The sequence below is a fragment of the Nannobrachium achirus genome (genome assembly GCF_963921795.1).
Source record: "Nannobrachium achirus genome assembly, chromosome: 12".
NCBI lineage: Eukaryota > Metazoa > Chordata > Actinopteri > Myctophiformes > Myctophidae > Nannobrachium > Nannobrachium achirus.
Genome location: NC_137832.1, coordinates 58,874,696 through 58,896,914, shown reverse-complemented (window position 1 = coordinate 58,896,914; position 22,219 = coordinate 58,874,696). Strand labels below are relative to the sequence as shown.

Below are 22,219 nucleotides of genomic sequence, written 5' to 3'. Positions count from 1 at the left end.
AATACATTTAACTCTAGATTAAAACTATTGATCCCAGCCCATTTGTGCACAATAAATAAAGTGTGTGAGGGGAGTTGTAGACAGCTGGGACTGTGTTCCCCCCCCCCCCCTGTGCTGGATCAGTTGCACCCCCACATCGCTTTGCCCTGAGAGAACTGCAGAGCCCCCCCTCTCCCCTCTCCCCTCCACCCAGTCCCTCCACCTCCACCCCCCGATGCCTCATTCTCATTTGGTCGGTGCCACCTGCATTGATTTTCAATTTGTTTCCCGTTGGCTCCAGATCATCAGTTATATGGCCAAGAGAGAGTTTGGGGAGGGGGGGGGGGGTTCTGCCCTGTGAGGGGATGCAGAAGTGTGTGTGTGTGTGTGTGTGTGTGTGTGTGTGTGTGTGTGTGTGTGTGTGTGTGTGTGTGTGTGTGTGTGTGTGTGTGTGTGTGTGTGTGTGTGTGTGTGTGTGTGTGTGTGTGTGTGTCGGGGGAGCAGACTTGCATGCATTCCCAGTACAAATGGAGTTTTGATAAAAAATCACTTGTAAGTCAATATTTTTTTATTAAACTGTGCACAAACCTGATTGATGAAGATCGGTGTTTGGCAGAGTATGTGGAGGAGAATATCGGTGTGTGTGCGTGTGTGTGTGTGTGTGTGTGTGTGTGTGTGTGTGCGTGTGCGTGCGTGCTTGCTTGCACGTTTGGATGTTATTTTTGTTTTTGTGACTGTATGCGTTTTATTCTGCTTTCTGCTTCAACACACGTGTGTGTGTGTGTGTGTGTGTGTGTGTGTGTGTGTGTGTGTGTGTGTGTGTGTGTGTGTGTGTGTGTGTGTGTGTGTGTGTGTGTGTGTGTGTGTGTGTGTGTGTGTGTGTGTGTGTGTGTGCGCGCGCGCGCACGCAAATTGTAACAACTGCAAAATAAAGAACACAGATCAAACCTCCTTACTTAACCATCTGTTATAACATAGTTTTATCAATTAGAATAGAACATAATGATAAGACAGCATTACAGACCATGATACCCATGATACCACAAAGGCAGCTTATCCAGCCTATTTATTCATCAAGCACTAACAGTCCATCCATCTAGGTCTATGGTTGGAATCCTTTAGAATCTTAACGGTCCAATGCCTTAACGGTTCCCTTTAACGATTTGGGATTCTAAATGAACCCTCACAGGTCTGTAATTCTGAGAGTGTACAAATGGAACTCAATGGATCCATTACGGGTCCATTTGGTTCCACTCTGGGTTCCTCAATGTTAGAACCGGGTCCTGCCGTTCCTCCGGTTCGGGTTTCACATCCTACAGTAATACAGGTTTTTCATATCTGCATTTTATAGCGCCACCAGGAGGCCGACTTATGTAAAACCATTTGTTTTTCCTATTATTCCTTCAGATTTTATCCAAAAATTGTGCAAATCAGTACACAGTATCTCTATAGCCAAGTGATCAAGACAGATCTGTCCGATATTTCACATTCCAAATTGGCAAACATTGGCTTCCAAAGTTTGCAGGATTGGTCCATTTTTAACAAAATGACTTAAATCATGAACGCAGCTTGTGATTACAGAGAAATTCTGCACGCACATTCCCACTAGGTCAAGGAACAAATGCCACTCTTTTCACATTGGCCTGTTATAGCGCCTCCAGCAAGTTGACTTATTTTGCCAAACTCATTTTTGGAACAAAATACCTCAAATCATGCATGCAGTGTCACATTGTCATTAAAGGGCAAAGAAGACGTGGCACCCTTTTCACATTGGCCTATTATAGCGCCACCAGGAGGTCACAATAACATGCCTGACCTGATGGAGACTTGTGCTCGGAAGAGCACTTCTTCTAGTTTTTATTTATTTTATTTTATATAATTAAAAATCCTCTGTATTCCGCTGTTCTTTTTCACCAATTACACCCTCATTATAAACATTTGAGCGTGTGAAATACACTTACAAATTCAATATCGGTTTTGATTGATCTTTATTCGCGCACACAGGCTGTTTGTCGTGCACGGGTGGATTTATGGCAGACTGCTGCGTGTCAAACAGTTCAATTCCTATGCATATTTCACGTGTTATTTTCACATCTGTCATGTAATGTTCCGTGGAAGGAAATGAATAAAAAAAAGATTGTATCTCATCATGGCATCTCTCCCTCGCACCGGTGCAGGGGAGGAGCTAACACGTGCCTCTAAGCGCGCTCTACCCCGGCGCTACCCCATGTCTGTACAACTCATCGCGTTTGTGAGCTTGTACTGTAGATTTAATTTTGCACATAACACCATCGTACGACGAAATAGAAATTGTGCAGCCAAACTGAATATTTATATATACACTTCCATATACTTATATACTTATATTATATAAGTAGAGCAAGTCTGCTGCTGACTATCTCCTGTTGTATGCAACACGTGTGAAAGTGCACCTGATTCTCTGGACATTTTCCGGGGTTCATAATATGTGAAAACAGCTGTGTCCCTCTAACCCTGCTGCTTCTGAACTGTGGTTCAGGGACCCAAATGGGTCCTTTAGGGCATTGGTTCTCAAATGTTAATACAGCATCACAATCATGTTTAACCACTTTAACCATACCTTATCGTTGGCTATTCAGCAGATGTACAAGCTCGCAGTGCGGCACGAAACCTTTCTGGAGATATGTTGTGAGACCCCAAACATGCTTACTCAGTTATTCGTTATGTGAAAGTCTTATGACGTCTATGACATCATATATACAATCCCTTTTATATCCATCCATATATGGAAATCCCCTTGGCACGAAAAAGTTTGAGAACTACTGCTTTAGGGGTAGTCCCCCCAGCTAAATGACTGGAGTGCATCTCTCCACTCCGACATGTCTCCTTTCCGACATGTCTCCATTCCGACACTAACCCTATCTCTAACCCTAACCCTAAACCGAACCCCCATGGGAGTGTCGCCACTCCGACAATAAGAAGTCAATTTCGGAGTGGCGACATGTCGGAATGGAGAGAGCCTCCCAAATGACTGATAGTTAGGAGGAACCAGTTACTATTACAGAGATAAGCATTTCATCCTAATGCATATCAAACTATAGAGGTCCTTGAAAAAAGGTGGAGAATCCCTGCTCTAACCTCTATACTTTTGGACAGGCTTGTCTCTAATTGCTGGTCACTGGTGCTGGACAGTGGGGACAGTTCAATCCCATTAAATGAGGATGGCTTTGGCACTTAAGATAAATGGTCTCTTCAGGGAGAGATCTCTCATGCTCGGAGCTTGGGTGGGGGAGGGGGGGGGGGGTATATGTGGGTGCACACAGTGGACCGTCACGCCCCAGGACCCCCTGAGTGCCCCCCCCCCCCTCCCACACACACACACACACACACACACACACACACACACACACACATACGGAGTCCTCAGTCACACAGCAGCCGCGATGGCAGACAGCAGGCCTTACTGCTTAATACCTTTTAAATTGTTTTAATTTTCTGTCTTTATTGATCTCTCGGGGCATGATTAATCAGATCAGTGGAGCAGGCAGTTAGTACATTAAAAATTGTCAGCCCACGTCAAGGATGATTGGGTGTTAAAGTGTGTGTGAGAAAGAGAGAGCGAGAGTGTGTGTGAGTGAGTGAGTGAGTGAGTGAGTGAGTGAGCGAGCGAGTGAGTGGGAGAGAGAGAGAGAGAGAGAGAGAGAGAGAGAGAGAGAGAGAGAGAGAGAGAGAGAGAGAGAGAGAGAGAGAGAGAGAGAGAGAGAGAGAGAGAGTGTGTGTGTGTGTGTGTGTGTGTGTGTGTGTGTGTGTGTGTGTGTGTGTGTGTGTGTGTGTGTGTGTGTGTGTGTGTGTGTGTGTGTGTGTGTGTGTGTGTGTGTGTGTGTGTGTGTGTGTGTGTGTGTGTGTGTGTGTGTGTGCGTGCGTGCGAGTACGTTTTTAGCACTGCTTCACAAAGACTGTTGCACTAGACTAGTGAAAATAGAAGATCTACAAGCACACAACGCCTCGCATCGTGAGGCGTTGTGTGCTTGTAGATCGTCTATTTTCACTAGTTTAGTTCAATTTTAAAACGATAAACACAAAACGAACGGTTTTGGACATACAAGGTTTCCACCCGACAACAACGTCATGTAAGGATGTTAATACATTTCTATAGGTGCTGGTCTGCTGAAGTTGTGTTCATGTTCTGTTTGTACAGACTATACTGAGATGTGATATGTGATCTATTCTGAAGTGAATTTATACTTCATCAGCACAACAGTGTCAAAAAGAAAATATCGCGGCTTAAGCCTGACAAAAATAGCCACTTAATCTATTCTTCTTTCAGTGAATGTTTGAACACTCTGTTTGAATTGGTTTAATGTGAAGTATCTTTTCTTTCTTACATTATAAACCAATGTAATCCTTTTCTCACTAAATACAGAGATCATGTATTATGTTTTGTTATTTTTATTATGCTAGGAATTGCCTAACAGAGTTGGGTTCTCAAAGTTGGGTCCGGTATCCCCCTTGAGTGGGTGCTAGGGGTTTACAGTTTCATTTCATTATTTAACCAGCTAGAGAATGTATAAGAATGTCATTCTGACATTATGTAGCTTTCACTAACTTAGACAGTTGTAGAATGATGTACTAAATCTAATCTATCTAATCTATTAAATAAATGTTTCAATCAGTCAACATCTTTTCAATTAATTGGGGGTCCTTGACATGAAAGGTTCGAGAACCACTGGGGACTGCCACTAAAAACTAGCCTTTCAGATAACTCGGGTGCATTTACATTTATTTGATTACAATTCACAATCTACAATTTAGGCATTTGTCAGACACTTAATCCAGAGCGATCAATACGAATACATCAAATGCATAGAAATAGTAATCTAAGGAAATAACGTAGGTAGACCACGCACCTATTCAGTAAAAAAAACATTATAAAAAAAATATATATATATATATATATATATTTATATATTACATATGGTCATTGAGTTGTAGTTAATGGTAAGTGCTATGGTGGAGTCTGAATAGGTGAGTCTTCAGACCACGGTGGAAACTAGGGAGTGATTCATTTATAATGTCACGTTTGCAGAAATTCAACATTCATAATGTACATGATAGTTTTGGGTTATTATTTTTAAGTATGTTTTTTTTTGTTTTACTATATAAGAATGTCATATATTTTTGCGGTATCTTGCATATTATGAATATGTTTTGCAGTATGAAGCAGTGTCATCATCATACATCGATCACAGCTGTCTGACATCGTGTTCTCCTTTCTGTCCTCAGGCTTTGGGCAGCATGTACTTCATTCACAAGGGACTGAGGGACATCTACCAGTATGACTTTAATGGTAAGCCATTTCCCACCCCGTCTGACCGAAATTCATATCCACTCCAAATAACAAAAATAACCAACTAAATAGATCAACAAAACAATTATTATCCTCATCGATTTTGTTCCCTGGCCCTGAATATACAAAATGCTTTTCAGAGCACAAACACAACTAATTCCCCACAGCATCACTTTCATCTGTTGGCTTCACAACGCATTAGCAGGAAGAGCAATGTTGCATATCATTGCAAATCATCCAAGAGATTCCTGTCAGGAATTTATTTATGTGTTTTGTATTTATATCAGGGTTTAACGTGCGACTGTATGCCGTTGAAAATCACAGTTTGATGGCAACCCCCATCGCCCGCTGGCCCAGACATTTGCACAGCATCTGAATTTAACCCATTTAGAACGGGTACACATTTTGTGTATCATTATTTTATGCTTTAACTATTGAAAAATAGCCGATATACAAGCTCACAGCGCGGTACCGAGTGCCGCGCTGCGAGCTTGTAGATCTGCTATTTTTGAAAAATCTTGAAAATTTGAATTTTGACCTGATTCTATAAGTGTCTTTTGAATCCTTCTAAGGTTTTTTGAAAAACCTATGTTTCTATGTCAGCAGGGTCAAAGAAAAGGTAATTTTCACTTAACTGGAGCTCGGTTTGTCTGTTCTTGAGAGACTACTATGTCAGTGGTTCTCAAACCTTTTCATGTGAAGGACCCCCAAACTGATATTTATTTGGCCAAGGACCCGCATCTCAAAATATCTAGTTCCAGGGACCACCCAGAAGCAAAATTTGAGATACAAACGTTCGCTCTAAAAATACATATATTCAAAGATTTGCACACATTTTCACGACATTTTTTCAAAAATAGCAGATCTACAAGCTCGCAGCGCGGCACTCGGTGCCGCGCTGTGAGCTTGTATATCAGCTATTTTTCACTGGTTAAAGCATTCAATAGTTCTGGGCCTAAATGGGTTAAAGCGAGGCTGTTATTTTTCCCGTTGCATAGTCCAGTCACGTTAGGCTTGAAAAAGCTCGTCAGAAAGGCTTATGGAAGGACCATAAACATCCCGGGCCTGCCACTTTCCGTGTGACCGGGAGCCGATTGGCGCTCGCCAAACACTGCCTAACCCATTTAGGGCCTGGCCTAGAATTATTGAATGCTTTAACCAGTGAAAAATAGCAGATATACAAGCTCACAGCCGCGCTGCGAGCTTGTAGATCTGCTATTTTTGAAAAAGTCGTGAAAATGTGTGCAAATCTTTGAATGTATGTATTTTCAAAGCGAACGTTTGTAACTCAAATTTTGCTTCTGGGGGGGGTCCTTGGAACTAAATATTTTGAGACGGGGGTCCGTGGCCAAATACATATCCTTTTGGGGGTCCTTCACATGAAAAGGTTTGAGAACCACTGACATAGTAGTCTCTCAAGAACAGACTAACTGAGCTCCAGTTAAGTGAAAAGGACCTTTTCTTTGACGATGATGGCTATAGTCAGATTGCTGACATAGAAACATAGGTTTTTCAAAAAATCTTAGAAGGATTCAAAAGACACTTATAGAATCGGGTGCCGCGCTGTGAGCTTGTATATCTGCTATTTTTCAATAGTTAAAGCATAAAATAATGATACACACAGTAATGTGTACCCGTTCTGAATGGGCTAATGGCCCCCCCTTATAGATCCTCTCATCATGTATGCTGCTCTGATGAGGTTAACACCACTTTATTGATCTGTGTTTGCATGTGTTCTCACTCTTTTACCTTTCTCACCCTCCCTTCTCTCTCTCTCTGTCTCCCTCCCTCTCTCTCTCTCTCTCTCTCGCTCTCTCATGTCTCCCCTCGGCCCCCCCCCCCCCCCCCCCTCACAGTTAAGGATTTTAAAGCAGTGTCGGGACAGAACAAGTACATGGGGTCCCTGGACGGGGTGACCACGGTGGAGAAAGAAAAATTCCCAAAGAATTTCTGGCCTGATGTGAGTATTTGTGTGTGTCTGTGTGCTAGTGTGTATGTAGTACACGTGGACGTGGTGCATGCATGCATGATTGAGAGTGTGTGTGTGTGTGTGTGTGTGTGTGTGTGTGTGTGTGTGTGTGTGTGTGTGTGTGTGTGTGTGTGTGTGTGTGTGTGTGTGTGTGTGTGTGTGTGTGTGTGTGTGTGTGTGTGTGTGTGTGTGTGTGTGTGTGTGTGTGTGTGTGTGTGTGTGTGTGTGTGTGTGTGTGCGTGCGTGCGTGCAGGGGCGTCACAAGGGGTAGGAAAGTGGGACTGAGTTACCAGGGCCCAAGGTGGAGGGGCCCTAGTAACTTTAGCTATTAGAATAAAAATCAAACCTCGGTTCGAAGTGGAGCGGTGAATCTGTGTGTGTGTGTGTGTGTGTGTGTGTGTGTGTGTGTGTGTGTGTGTGTGTGTGTGTGTGTGTGTGTGTGTGTGTGTTTGTGCCTGCACAACAGCGCCCCTCCTTTAACTTGTGTGGCCACTCAAGGTATTGCCAGGCTACAGACATACCCAGCCAGCCAGCCAGCCACATAGCCAGCCAGCCAGCCAGCCAGCCAGCCAGCCAGCCAGCCAGCCACAGACATACCTGTCTATTGGGAGTGCTTTCACCGCTCCAAAAATAGCAGATATACAAGCTCACAGCGCGGCACCGAGTACCGCGCTGCGAGCTTGTAGATATGCTATTTTTGAAAAGTCGTGAAAATGTGTGCAAATCTTTGAATATGTATTTTTTAAGCGGACATTTGTAACTCAAATTTTGCTTCCGGGGGGGTCCCTGGAACTAAATATTTTGAGATGGTGGTCTGTGGTCAAATTCATATCATTTTGGGGGTCCTTCACATGAAAAAGTTTGAGCATCACTGACATGCGGAAACATGGGTTTCTTGCACACTTATTCACAATTTCTCAAAAATAGCAGATCTACAAGCTTGCAGCGCGGGCACTCGTGCCGCGCTGTGAGCTTGTATATCTGCTATTTTTCAATTCTAACCCTTCATGGGGGGCCCGCAGTGAATCCTTGTACCCAGGGCCCAGAATTTAGTGTGACACCCCTGTGTGCGTGTGCGTGTGTGTGTGTCTGTGGGGAGGGATGCGGGGTGGGCCAAAAGGGCGCTGCTGGGAGGATAAATGGGTCTGCTGGGGTCAGAAGTGCTGTCTGCCTGTTCTGACAGGGAGATGAGACAAATTATGTGAAGCGATCAATAATCACCAGTTTGTCCCTCCGACGAGTGCCTCCTTCTTCGCGAATCCTTTTAATCTGAATGGAATGTTGCTCTCTTACAGTTCAAGTGGTCCAGAAAGGGCTTCATGCGGACCAGATGGCTCATACACAACCAGTACGTATTGCACACAGTCTCACATTACCTTCACAAAACAGGGCTGGTGGACTTAAGTTAGCCAGACAGTCGATGTTCTTATCCAGTAGAAACGTTAAGCTCAAGAAGGTTCCATACGGTTTATTATACCACCACACATCCTGGACAGAAAGCTGCCCTGGTCGTTGGGGCTGTCACAATTATAATCGTCTAATCGCGATTATTTGACATAATCGCGATTATTTTTCATAATCGTCATAATCGTTTCCATGTTGACAAATGTTCATATATATTTTTTTAAGTCAAAAATAGTGGAAATAGCAGATCGGCTATTTCCACTATCAATGTACTTTTTTAAGTATAAAGTTGTTACATTTCTCAGTACTTTTTATATTTAGGTTATGTTTCATATCTACCATGTGCAACTTCAGAGCCTAAAAGCCAAACAGAAATGTAATTGTCAACGACAAAAACACAATTAATCGCCATGTAAAATGTCTACTGGTCGTTCCGGACACCTTGCCGTAACCAGGAGATCTTGTTTGTAACAGCAGTGTTTCCAGAAAATCTCTAGGAGCTACTGTAGCTTGGTCATCCGTGGCGTGCTCTGAACAAGCGTCTCCAGTATGGAACACAGTGATTCATGTGCTTTAAATTTGAACATTTAAATGAAAATAAACTAGAGAGGTTCCTGTCTCTGCTGCGCCGGGTGTCCACTCTACGACAGCCAAAGTTAAATGCTTCAAAAAACATAAAACGTGAAAAAGAGTTTAATGGAAGTATATCGTACATCCTTGGGCTACGCCTTCATCCAAGGCACTTTGAATGTAATGCACAATCTATATAAACTTAATATAGATTGTGCATTACATTCGTCCATTTACACACACGTTCATACACTGATGGTGGAGGAAACCATGGCAAGGCACCAACCTGCTCATCAGGAGCAGTTAGGGGTTCAGAGTCCTGCTGAAGGACACTTTGACACTAACTCGGGGGAAGCCCGGGATCGAACTTGGAACCTTCCGGTTGTCAAGCGGCCACTCTACCTCTGAGCCACTGCCGCTCTTAAGTGAATAAGAGGTGATCAATACAGCAGTTTGCTAGATTATCCCCGGAGAAGCTGACAAACGCACATGCACGCATGCGAGCGCACGAGCGCGCGCACACACACACACACACACACACACACACACACACACACACACACACATTGCACACATCCTCTGTCAGTAGCAGAATACATTCATTGCTGTTTTTACGTGCATTTCAAACAAGACTCCGCTGTGACGAAGCCGGTGCCCTGAAAACAACAGAGAGACTTTCCTGTTCTCAACCCATCTGTTTTGGAACTATTATTCGCTGTTGCTGCAGCAGCCTCAATTAAGGCCGATATAGCAAACACCTTCTGTTGTCTGGGTACAATAGTCACTATTTGCTCTCCTGTGTTTTTTACCATGGGGGGAGGGTGTTTGGCTATGAAGAGCCCAGAAACTGTAGCCGTAAGGTCGTGCTGTAAGTCAACACAGCCCGCGTGTTGGATGCACATTAATTGTTTTCTGGTGACAACCAGAGAAAGGGAGTCTGAGTGAATGTTCGTGGCTCAGAAAGACAAATGTGTTTGTTTGTGGCCACAAGTGCACTGACTGATAAGTAAGCTCCTCTTAAAGTGACAGCCCTACAGGCCTGTATGCAGTAACACACACACACACACACACACACACACACACACACACACACACACACACACACACACACACACACACACACACACACACACACACACACACACACATACACACACACACACACACACACACACACACACACACACACACACACACAAATAAACATCCACGTACCAGATAGAATTCAGGATTTGTCATTGTGAGAACACTTCCTGTTTTCTTCCTCCATCTGCCATGTCTCACATTATTGTGTGTGTGTGTGTGTGTGTGTGTGTGTGTGTGTGTGTGTGTGTGTGTGTGTGTGTGTGTGTGTGTGCGTGTGCGTGCGCGTGTGTGTGTGTGTGTGTGTGCGTGCGTGCGCATTCTCTTCACAGAGGTCTGGACCTGGTCAATGTACATCTGTTCCACGATGCCTCCAACCTCATTGCCTGCAACTGCAGCCCTTCCATCTACTCTGCTAACCGCGAGAAGGCCCTCAGATACGTCATCAACAGGTTCAACATTCAAGCATTATTACATGCAAAAGTCAAAAGTATTCTGAAACGTTTACGCATTTGGAAGGTTCAGGGTTGCCCTTCGTAGTGGAGAAGCACCATGTTCCAGCATAGAGGCTTAGGCCTCGTCCTCACAGCGAGACTGTAGGCCCTGTTAGTTTTGCTCTCTTTATGGAATAGGTCTTCCTGGTGACATCATTGGGTGGGGTCAGTTACAACTCATTAATTGTCAACTCGAATGAAAGTAACATTTAATGTGAAAAATACACACATTCTGGATATTAAACAGTGTTCAATATGAACCACAATATTACTATGACCTTTCCAGGACTAGCCAATAAAGATCTGATTTCATTCATTCAGGCCAAGTGTGCCAACCTGGATACTTGCAATGGATACGTTTGTTGTCAGAAGCAGTTCTGCGTATGATCCAAATGCTGGTAAAAAAAACACGAAAAGGAGTAAAAAAAGACATCATGATCCTACTGTAAATACCTTCCATATGGTTTTACATGAACTGGCCACGAATATTGGGTCCCAAAGACATACATTTGCAGTGACCTTTTGGCTTCCTTGTACCAAGGGTGTAGTTCCTGTTGTATTTGGAGAAAATTCTGCAGATCAACAACTCGGCTGTATATATATCGTCAGTGTCGGGTGGAAGCCTTGTATGTCCAAAACCTTTTGTTTTGTATTTATTGTTTTAAAAATGAACTAAACTCGTGAAAATAGCAGATCTACAAGCACACAATGCCTCACGGTGCTAGGCGTTGTGTGCTTGTAGATCGCCTGTTTTCACTACTTTTGTGCGACAGCCTTGTATGATGAAGCAGGGCTTTACTTGGTGAAAAAAACATACAAACTTGAAACTTGGAGATACAAGGTTTCTGCCCGACAGTGACGATATACTAGTCCTGTGCCCGGGGGTGTGCGATGAGAGGGATTGAATGTAGGAGTCTCAGAAGTAATGTTGGAGAACCCCGAACGGTGCCCGTTGGGCAGAATAGTCACCACCATCCATGTCCAGTTGTGCAATACCCCTTGTATCCGTCTGTCTGGCTGGCACTCTTTTATGCCCATATATGGTGTTCCGTGTCCAGGCCAGTCTGTGATGTCATCTCCAAATTTGGGCACTGTAGTGATGTCAGTAGGGCATTGTTACCTTGGTGGCGACATTGTTTAGTATCAGTGATGTCAGCATGCAGATGGTGGTACAAATGTGTGTACAGAAACACTTCTTATTGATTTTATTAATTCATTTTATTGATGAGATATGCCTATAAATCAGCAGGAATCAGTGCTGTAATGTAATTTTCTAATAAATATTCATATTCCAGGACAATTATTTTATTTCAAGATATTTTGACTGCGTTTATAGAATGGGCCTCGGGACACAATTGGTTAATGGTACAGTGTACAGTAAGGTGATGATACAGTATACAGTTATGTCACGTGTCTGCTGATAACCACCGCCGTTTCCTTTCAGGATATCAGACAGCAGCTGCGCTCCCCTCCCCTTCTTCCTGTTTGGAGACTTCAACTTCCGTCTGGACACGCTCAGTCTGGTGCAGGTACTGACACACACGCACGCACGGACACATACACGCACGCACGCACGCACACACACACACTTAGTCTGCAGATGCCGTCAACCACAGTTTATAGCATTGTTTTGCTTCCTACTTAGGTTAGGGTGACCAGACGTCCCGGTTCAGCCGATTTCAGCATGCTACAACTGGTCATATGATGCAAAACGGGACTGTCCCGTTTTCAAGCTGCGTGTCCCGGTGTCCCGACAAATATCTCTAAAACACTAATATGTCCCGGTTTTCAACATTCACTACAAAATTGTCCCGGTTTTCGGCAAAATTAAAATAATAGTAGCTGTTTTCAGTGGTTGCATAGACATTTAACATGTTCTTTTCATGTAAACATGCTCACCTAACCAATCAGAAACATGAACAAATAGGCTACATTGCATGTCTGAACAGCTGAGGCTGTTTGTCAATCACTCACTGCCTGTATGCAACCCTGCGGTGCGTATGTGCACGTGCACGAACGTTAGAGAATGGGCACACGTGTGCACATTGCTTTGAGGCTCCCGGTTTTAGGCTGAAAATATGGTCACCCTAACTTAGGTGTGCTGGAAATGTATCACATCTGATAGATAGATAGATACCTTTATTTATTTGACCGTGTGCGTGTGTGTGTGTGTGTGTGTGTGTGTGTGTGTGTGTGTGTGTGTGTGTGTGTGTGTGTGTGTGTGTGTGTGTGTGTGTGTGTGTGTGTGTGTGTGCGCGTGTGCGTGTGTGTGTGTGTGTGCAGCACCTGTCCACCTCTGCAGATGTGCAGACTGTGAAGAAGGACAGCAGCAACGAAGTGGAGAAGATCATCTGTGAAGAAAAGGACAACGACCACAAGGTGACACACACTTCTACGGGTGACACACTTCTATGGGTGACACACTTCTACACATAAACCAACCAAACGCAATGGAAATATACTATGTTATGTTATACGAAAAATAGAGTGCAATCATATGGCGTCCTTGTCGGGTGGAAACCTTGTATGTCCAAAACCTTCCCTTTTTTTTGTTATTATTTTATAAACGATTTAAGCTAGTGAAAATAGCCGATCTACAAGCACACAACGCCTCGCGTCGCGAGGCGTTGTGTGCTTGTAGATCGGCTATTTTCACTAGTTTTGCGTGACAGTCTTGCGTAATGAAGCGGGGCTTTTCTTCACGAAAAAGAAAACGTACAATATCTATCCCATGTGTTTGCCTTCAGGTTCTTCTCCACATCGAGGCCAAGCTGTTCGCCTACCTGCACGAGGCCGTTTTCAGGGAGGACAACGGCAAAGCAGTAAGCCGTTCCAACTTGAACTTTTAGCCCCCTTTGATCAAAGCTGTAAAACTCTTGACCTGGCCGCACACGGCCATTCTTTGGTTCGGAAGGGCGGGGAATTTAGGGGTGTATCGATATAGTAACTGAATCGAAAAATCGATTTTAATTTGCAATGATCTACTATATCATTTGCAAAAGCAAAATATCGTACCGTTTTGGCTTTGTATCGTATCGTATCGTATCATTTTAAAATGTGGTAATCGGTATCGAATCGTTTTGAAATGCAAATAACTGATTGTATGGAAACTAAGTATTTGTGCCTTGTATTTGGCAATTTTAAGAGGGATAATGAAAAAGAGGGGTCTAATTACCTTTCCGTTGCTCTTGGTCTATCGATAAATGTGTGTAATCTCTGTGTTCATGTCAAGGTGGGTTTGTCCATATGTGTTGAAATATAATGTTCAGGTATTTTCTAGATAATCACAGCGTTTACTTATTTATATCCATAATAATAGATTTTTTACACCGGCACGTGTCGGCACGTGTCGGTCTCAAAACCGCTGGAAAAAACACTGCACGCTGTCCCTAGAGAGGAGCGAGTGGCAGGTGTGTCGTACCCATAGGAAAACAATGGGTTCGCTGATGACGCATTTGTAGCAACGCGTCTCGTGTGAGCGTCCCCTAACTCTGACCCACATCTCTATAGCGCAGCGTTCCTTATGGCACGATACAACACACTGCCTAGCAACAATCTATAATAATGCACAAGATTAATCACTGTCAGTGTAAATACACTCCTATTAATGGGTGATAGAGTGATCTGATAAAACAGCAGCTTCTCAGTGCACATGCTTTGTTGTGCATGTGTGAGTACATGATTTATTAGGCCCTAAGTCAGTGTCGTACGTCATTTTATATTCAGAGATCGTCCGGCAGTTCTAAGTCCCTTTATTTATTCTCATCCTTCAGCTATTGAAATATGACAAGGAGGTCACGGGCTTTCACGATGTCATCAGGGAAGAGGAAATCCTGTTTCCACCCAGGTACGTGTCTTATCTGAGCTACATGTTGTTTACATGTTGACTTAAACACATTAACCCATGTTAACCCTCTGCCCTCTGCCTCCGTACACATTCCATGCGATTCACATTGCTGCTAAAGATACTGAACCTGCCCTGAGAGGCTTCCTTATACCCACCCACTGTTATAATGGCCCTATGAGAGGCTTCCTTATACCCACCCACTGTTATAATGTTATAATCTCAAGAGTGTGTGTCAAAACACAAATTGATAATTTAATCATCTTATGTGATATAACTGACAGACAGCATTATTTGTATGGCAATATTGTTTTACTGCTACGGACGTTCCCGTTCGCCCCATTTCTCTGTGTCGCGTCGCGCCAATACGGCCGTTCGTTCGTTTACCTTGTTGATGTCCGTAAGCTGATGAGGGGTCGCGCCGCCGTGTATTGTAATCACATCGCCAGCAGTGATGGTCTTAAAAATCCCTTATGCGTTAAATCAACGGAGACCAATTCTCTTCCGTGTTGATTTCTCTGGCCCTGTGGCTCTGTGGCCAGAGACTGGTCTCAATGGATGGCAACACATAACGGCCAAATTCACATTAATTCTTGCATGACGCCGCCCTCTGCTGCCTGGTCTGCCAAAGTGCATGTTGCACAATCCAAAATAATAATAATAATAATAAATAAATAAATGTCTATCTATCTACTATAACGTCGCAAAGGTAAGCCGCTTTTTGCTGGCGCCAGACCCAATAAATAAATAAAACATCTGGCAGTAAAAGAGTTAAGAAATAGCATATAGATTGTTTTGGTTCAGTTCTCTTCTGTTTTCTGAAAAATGGAAACGAAAAAATAAAGAAAATTATTAGAAGCAATTATTTTAGCAAGGTGACAATATGTCTAATAGTATAGTAGTCTTGTGTAGCCAGACTACTATTCCACAATCTCCGAATGCTATATAGAGTCTGGAGCTACACCTCCTGAACGGCGAGTAATGGAAGGTGGCATTACTGTTCATGAAAATGTATTTTAAAATGTAATTTCTTCTAAGCAGCAAGCTAAATATGCTTAGATTATTTTTATTTATATAAGGATAAATGTGCGCGATGTTAAAAACGAAACGGAAGTGGGGAGGGGGCTTCATTTCCGTTTTAACCGGATACTCATCGTTCTTCTTACGTTACCCCAGACTGTATGACGGGAGCATTTCCAAATCGTGGGAGTCAACAGTCTGGCCACGCGAGACTAATAGTATAGCAATAGTAAATATAAAGGGCTTAAGTGATTTAGACCAGGGGTTCCCAAACTTTTTTGTCTCAGGGCACCCCATAAATATTTTTTTAATCTGAGGCACCCCTACATTATAATTTTCACTCCCAGCACCTTATATTTATAGCATATCGTTGTTGTCAGGTGGAAACCTTGTGTCCAAAACCGTTCGTTTTGTATTTATCATCTATAAAATGTACTAAACTAGTTTTGTGCAACAGTCTTGTATGATGATGCAGGGCTTTGCTTTACCAAAAGACGTACACATTTGAAACTTGGAGATACGAGGCCCGACAGTGACGATATTTTAGTGATTATGTTGCGAGGAAAACGTTGAGATAACAGCCATTTTGCTTAGAACTGACTGAATATAACTTTGTACTTCAAGTTTAAAATGATACTAAATATATTTTCATTATCTCTCGGCATCCCTGGACTGTGCCCCGTCACCCACTTTGAAAACCCCTGGTTTAGACTCTTGCCATTGCCCCTTGTGTATTATTAGTTGTAACCTATCTCTATTTACTTTCTCTCTCTCCACATGCCTTTTCTCTCTCCTCTCTCTCTCTCCCCCTCACAGTTACCCCTACAGTGAAGAATACACTAAACCAACGCAGTACATGAACACTCGCTGCCCATCCTGGTGTGACCGTATCCTCTCCTCGCACTCTGCCCAACAGTTAATCCACAGAGTCAGTATATATCTGTGAATACCAGTAGAGTCGCCGAAATGAAGCTCGCCGAGAAACGGGGGGTGCGTTCGGAAATGCACACCGGGTGGGGCAACGGTGCGCTTTTTCAGTCTGAACTCTGAAGGTAAACTTTCTGAAAAGCAGCAGTTGCTAACCTAACGTTGCTATTGATGTTTATAAACTAGGGTAAATTATAATAGAATATTAGAATATTAATTCATGTTGATACTGAAGAAGGCATACTGTGATTGTGTGTCCTACTTTACATGTTTGTTGTTGCTAGCATTAACATTTATGATACTGTGAGATTAAGACTATAACCATAATTTACCCTAGTTTATAAACATCAATAGCAACATTAGGTTAGCAACTGCTGCTTTTCAGAAAGTTTACCTTCAGAGAGTTCAGGCTGAAAAAGCGCACCGTTGCCACACCCGGTGTGCATTTCCGAACGCACCCCCCGTTTCTCGGCGAGCTTCATTTCGGCGACTCTACCTGTTACCTATATCTGTATATCAATTAACCACTTGAACCCTAGACCATTCTGAGGGGAACCTTAGCCTAAAATCTGTAGATATACAAGTTCAAACCTTTTCATGTCAAGGACCCCCCAAATGATAAGTATTTGGTCACGGATCCTCACGGATCCTCAACTCAAAATTTGAGTTACAAATGTTCACTTTAAAAAAGATCCATTCAAAGATTTGCACTCGTTTTCACGACTCTCACGACAAAGATAGCAGATTTACAATGTGAGCTTGTATATCTGCTATTTTTCAATAGCTAAAGTATTAAATAATTCTAAATGGGTTAACATGAATCCACCGTATTAAAAAACATTAATTTAGGCAACACTGTGTAGACATTACTGTCAAGCAAGTCTATGAAGCCATCTATGAAATCTATGGAAAAAGTTTAATCTGCAACATCAATTTATACAACATGTGGTGGTGGGGGGGGGGGGGGGTCCCTGCTTCATCTCTGTCTCAGCTAAGGGGTCCTCCTTGGTCTGAAAAACGTTGAAGACCCTGCCGTGCCGTGCTAGACTTTAAGTGAGCATTGAGCATCGCTCTGCCTGTTGGCCCTGGATTGCACTACAACAACATGTTTTGCTTTTGACATTGCAGAGGGACGACAGTGACAGCAGTGTGGTTTACAACACCCTGGGTCCTAATGTCTGTATGGGAGACCACAAGGTAACTGGCTTTACACTTGCCATACATATTTTTGGCATGTCTTTGTTGTCAAAAAATGTCACACATTTTCAAAGCATTTTCATTTTTTTGTAATGTTTTCCAAATGGAGAAATAGCAGATCTGCCAGCTCACAACACACCACAACGTGACATGTTGTGACCTTGTAGAGTGGCTATTTTCACTATTTGTCATCTGATAGGGCTTACCGATGTTTTCTGTTGAGATTGGCACATTTCACGCAGGTTTTTTCATCTCACTCCCTTCACTTTGTCTGCTGACCTCACTCAGCAACGAAATAAACAGAAAATAAACAAAAATAAAAAATATAATAATTCACTGGAGGCAAGCAGTGATTACCCCATGATGTGCACTGCAATGTAGTTTCAAATGCACTACATTGCAGGCGCTCTTTGAGAGCGAAAAAATAAGAAGAACCAGTGTGACATGTGTGATCTGGGCAGCTTGCCCCAGGAAATGTGCCAACCTCAACAGTGGTTAATTACATTACACACTGTGTGTTCTAACAAATAACCACAGTAAAAGTATACCGATTCTAACTTGTGTGCCTTGTGTTGTCTGCCCCAACACAGCCCGTTTTCTTGTTCTTCTCAATGAAGACAAATGAACACTGACTCGGATCCCCTCTTAATGGTAAGAGTCTGAGTGCCAGCGATTGCATTTAAGTGTACTGCACTGTATAGTCGGTGTGTGTTCGCGTGCGTGTGTGTGTGTGTGTGTGAATGCTTGTGCACTTGCGCGAATGTGTGTGCCAATTCCAGGGGGGTGTGAGGGTGGGGGGGGGGGCTCAGTGTGTAAGAAGAGAGTGATCACAGTAATCTTGTTCAGCTCATGGGTCTGGTCCCCAGGGAGCCATAGCGGCCAACTGGCCCAGTGGACTGGGGATATGAACTAAGATGAAGTGGCGAGGGGACACGGCCATTCCTTTGTGCATAATGTAGTCGGACCATCAGTGATCAGCACTTTTCCCTGATCTATGTCCATTGAATCCTCTGCACTGTCAACTATAGCTACACCAAGTGCAATGTTGGCCCACTCTTCATTAATTACCAGATGGACGGCCGGCTGGAGAGACATACATTTCGCCCCGGCGGGAGGTATTGGCATTTTTACGGCCGTGATTTTGTTTTGCTGCCGTTTAAATGGCTTTTTCAGAGGATGGACAACCGTTTGATGAGGATTCCTCTTTGGACAGACAGAGAATAATGAAACCCATGTATTGGTGGGACTTAAGGGTTGTCAAGGAGTTTTATTTTTTCTCCCTCTCTCTTTCTTTTACTTGAACAGGAATGCACTGCAGAGGGGATTTCACAGCACTATAGGGTTTTCCTTTCTATGTTTGCCCTTTTTGAGAAACTTCCAGTAGGCCTAGAGATATTATTGACATTATGGCACATCATTTATTTATTATTGTTGCCATTTTATGCTTTTCTTTAGATCAGTCAGTCACTGTAGAGCAGGGCTACTCGACTTTAGATGGCTTAGGGGCCGCAAGCTAAAAATTACAGTCCTATTTTGGACGTTTAGTCAATGGTTTTGTAACACGCTACTTGAGTAGTCACACACAAAATTAAGGAACACACAGAAAACAGACACATTTCCATCTATCAGGCCAAACCTCATTGAACAAAATGATTGTCGTGGAATGATTCATGATAAAATGATGAAGTTTCTTATTTTGGAACAAACATAATAGCAAATAAGTCTTGTATAAAACAAGACAAAAATAGTTTCCTAGTGGTTTTGGAGAGAAACTGAAAAATGACATCAGAAATTTGGCTATTTGTCCACACTGAAAGTAGACAAAATATATTTTATTGGTATGACCATGACGGGCTGCATGCGGCCCACGGGCCACAGGTTGAATTGCGCTGAATCGGGAAACATGCAATGCAAGTGGCGACTTGCCAACTGCCATAAAATAATGGTACAGTGATTTCTTGGAAAATGAAAGTGTCGACACAGTGAGCCTGCAGTACCTGTTTGACTACAATTTCCTATAGCACCAACATCGTGTTACTACTTATCACAAGCACTCGTTCTGCGCGTGTAAATGTTTTCCTGTGCCACACACTGTAGGTCCAACCGCAGCAACCTCAGAGGTCCTGCCCCACTGCACAACGAGCACCAGAGGTTCAGCTGTAAGATTTCCACCCTCCTCTCTTCCTCGTCTCTGACAGCACCCTGCCTCAACTCCACCCTCCCCCTCCCCACACCACCACCAGCCTGCTGCGAGCGCTCTGCTCTCCCTATCCACACATCACCGACGTCTCACTCCCGATCTCACTGCGACGTATTGATTCCCACGGCCGTGGGTGACATCAGCGCAGATTTGATCATCAGCAGCATTATGGATTTTCGGGTGACAGACAATTTGCCGGATGGATCCTCCGCTTGGCCATAGGTCTTCCATCCTCCGACATGAACACACGTTTGACACCAGGGGATGTTCCCCCCCCCCCCACAGGGTTCCTCCCTGCGTTCGTTGGCCTTTTGTACCCAGGGGGTGCAAGTGTGCACGATCGCTTTGAGAATGTTACCAGATGATGTTAGGACTTTGATCGTTCCGGGTTAGTCTTTTGCCCTGAGTACCCGTACATCAATATATGCACACACACACACACACACACACACACACACACACACACACACACACACACACACACACACACACACACACACCTATACTTACATAACCAAGTAACCCAAGTAAATCCCCCGACTTTTACAGTGTCAGGGGTTTACATCTGAATATTGGTCATCAGTTCTACTGTCATGCTTTTATTTTGTATGTTAGACCATTTTTCAGTTGTTATTTATTTTGTTATATCGGTTCACTCTCCATTTTGCAGTACTTTAACCTAGTAGAGAAACATCAGTACAGGAATGCTATTTCACAGTTTCCTTTTTATAATTGATCTACTGACCTATAGGCCCCCGAACCACAAAATAATCATATCTTAACTGGGGACCCCCCACCCTGACAAGCACTAAGAGTTGAGGCATTACATTTTGTATAACATGGTTCTGTTGTGAAAATAGCACCTCTACATTGCGAGGCGTTGTGAGCATGTAGATCGGCTATTTGCACAATTTCTGTCTCTAATATTTGACAATTTGTTTAATTTGACATTTAAAAAGTCCTTAAATTGTTACTTTAGAAATGTGCACATTAAGTTAATAATCTGGGGACCCTCCAACATAATTTGGGGGTCCCGACCTTCAGGTTGAGAACCACTGGTCTGGCAGAGTTGTAGGCCTTCACTGTAGCGACTGTAGCATATGTGCAGGTGAAAGAAGAAAAAAAACATTCATGTAGCCTCTTTATTATCACACCTCACACTGTGTGGTCTTTGTATTGATTGATGACAATAAGATCAATATATTGGATTTCAGACAATGCTAGATTAACTATTCTTGTTGTTTGTTGTGGAAGTGGTGGTAGCATCCTTGTCTTTCTAATCAACAACATAACATTCTCTCGAGACAGAGTCATGATGGCTTACGCTTCAAAGGAAGAGGGACAACCCGAGTGGGCGTTCCCTTTTCTTTGACGATGGCTAGCCAGATTGAGAACATAACAACTACAAACGTAATCTTAACAAGGTTACTGTTTTAACCACATGAACGGTAGCATTTCTATTCTTGGGCAAACACTCCGCGCAAAATGGTCAATCTACATTCTACAGCATGTGATGCATTGTGAGCTTGTAGAACGGTTATCTTTGGTGAAGATATTTGGTGTAGAGGGGGGGGGGGGGGGAACAGGGGGCCGAGTATAGGCCCTTAGCACCCTGTAAACTCAGTATAAAGGGTTGAAGTGGTTAATGACTGCACAACAGCTATGCGATTTGACCAAGATGCCATTTTTGTTGATTTTAGTGAGCATAACTTTGTGTTGTCCCTTTTGTGCTACTTGCAGTAGGCCTACCAACTGTTTATTATTAATACCAAGTGCTTTATTATGTGAACTACTCGTGATCTTTCTAGACAGACTGAATGTTGACACGAATGAATGGAATTTTTCAATTGTCTACACACGGCTGAATCCACACCCTCTGTTTTTTCACTCCCCTCTGAAATGACAGGTTTACCACAACACTGTAAGAAACGCGGATGTTTCAGAATGATGGGAAGTGACAACACACGCACACACACAGCTAAATGCGCAGACTCTTGCTTGACTGCAGGAATACTGTACAAACACTAACAACATACAGATGCACTCAAAGAAACATGCCCACATCACAATGAAGCAGAGGATTTCTTTGTCTATTTAGTTGTGTTTTGCTTGGCGTTGTAGTGCCAGTTTTGTGTTGTATTTTCCTTGCGTGAATTATTTCTCTGGCTTTTGGTTCTGGATTTAATAACTGATAATTCCATTTTTT

General features: G+C 43.2%; 2 protein-coding genes across 3 annotated transcripts in view; both read left to right on the top strand.

Annotated features, from left to right (window-relative positions):
- Positions 1-20,168, top strand: part of inpp5l (inositol polyphosphate-5-phosphatase L) — a 38,502-nt gene extending 18,334 nt beyond the window's left edge. The window contains exons 5-16 of the mRNA XM_080739685.1: positions 5,242-5,305; positions 7,162-7,265; positions 8,570-8,622; positions 10,664-10,783; positions 12,270-12,354; positions 13,109-13,204; positions 13,573-13,647; positions 14,599-14,672; positions 16,506-16,617; positions 17,745-17,813; positions 18,404-18,464; positions 19,911-20,168. Of these exons, the coding sequence (XP_080595811.1) occupies positions 5,242-5,305; positions 7,162-7,265; positions 8,570-8,622; positions 10,664-10,783; positions 12,270-12,354; positions 13,109-13,204; positions 13,573-13,647; positions 14,599-14,672; positions 16,506-16,617; positions 17,745-17,813; positions 18,404-18,445 (894 nt within the window). The 3' untranslated portion in view covers positions 18,446-18,464; positions 19,911-20,168. The remainder of the gene's footprint in view (positions 1-5,241; positions 5,306-7,161; positions 7,266-8,569; positions 8,623-10,663; positions 10,784-12,269; positions 12,355-13,108; positions 13,205-13,572; positions 13,648-14,598; positions 14,673-16,505; positions 16,618-17,744; positions 17,814-18,403; positions 18,465-19,910) is intronic.
- Positions 1-22,219, top strand: part of dbnlb (drebrin-like b) — a 199,397-nt gene that overhangs the window by 147,736 nt on the left and 29,442 nt on the right. Inside the window, exon 16 of one of the 2 annotated variants that reach the window (XR_013962617.1) lies at positions 5,925-6,053. The exons of the other annotated variant lie outside the window; for it this stretch is intronic. The gene's annotated coding sequence lies outside the window, so the exon portion shown is untranslated. Of the gene's footprint in view, positions 1-5,924; positions 6,054-22,219 lie in introns of those variants that run through there. 2 annotated transcript variants of the gene reach the window in all.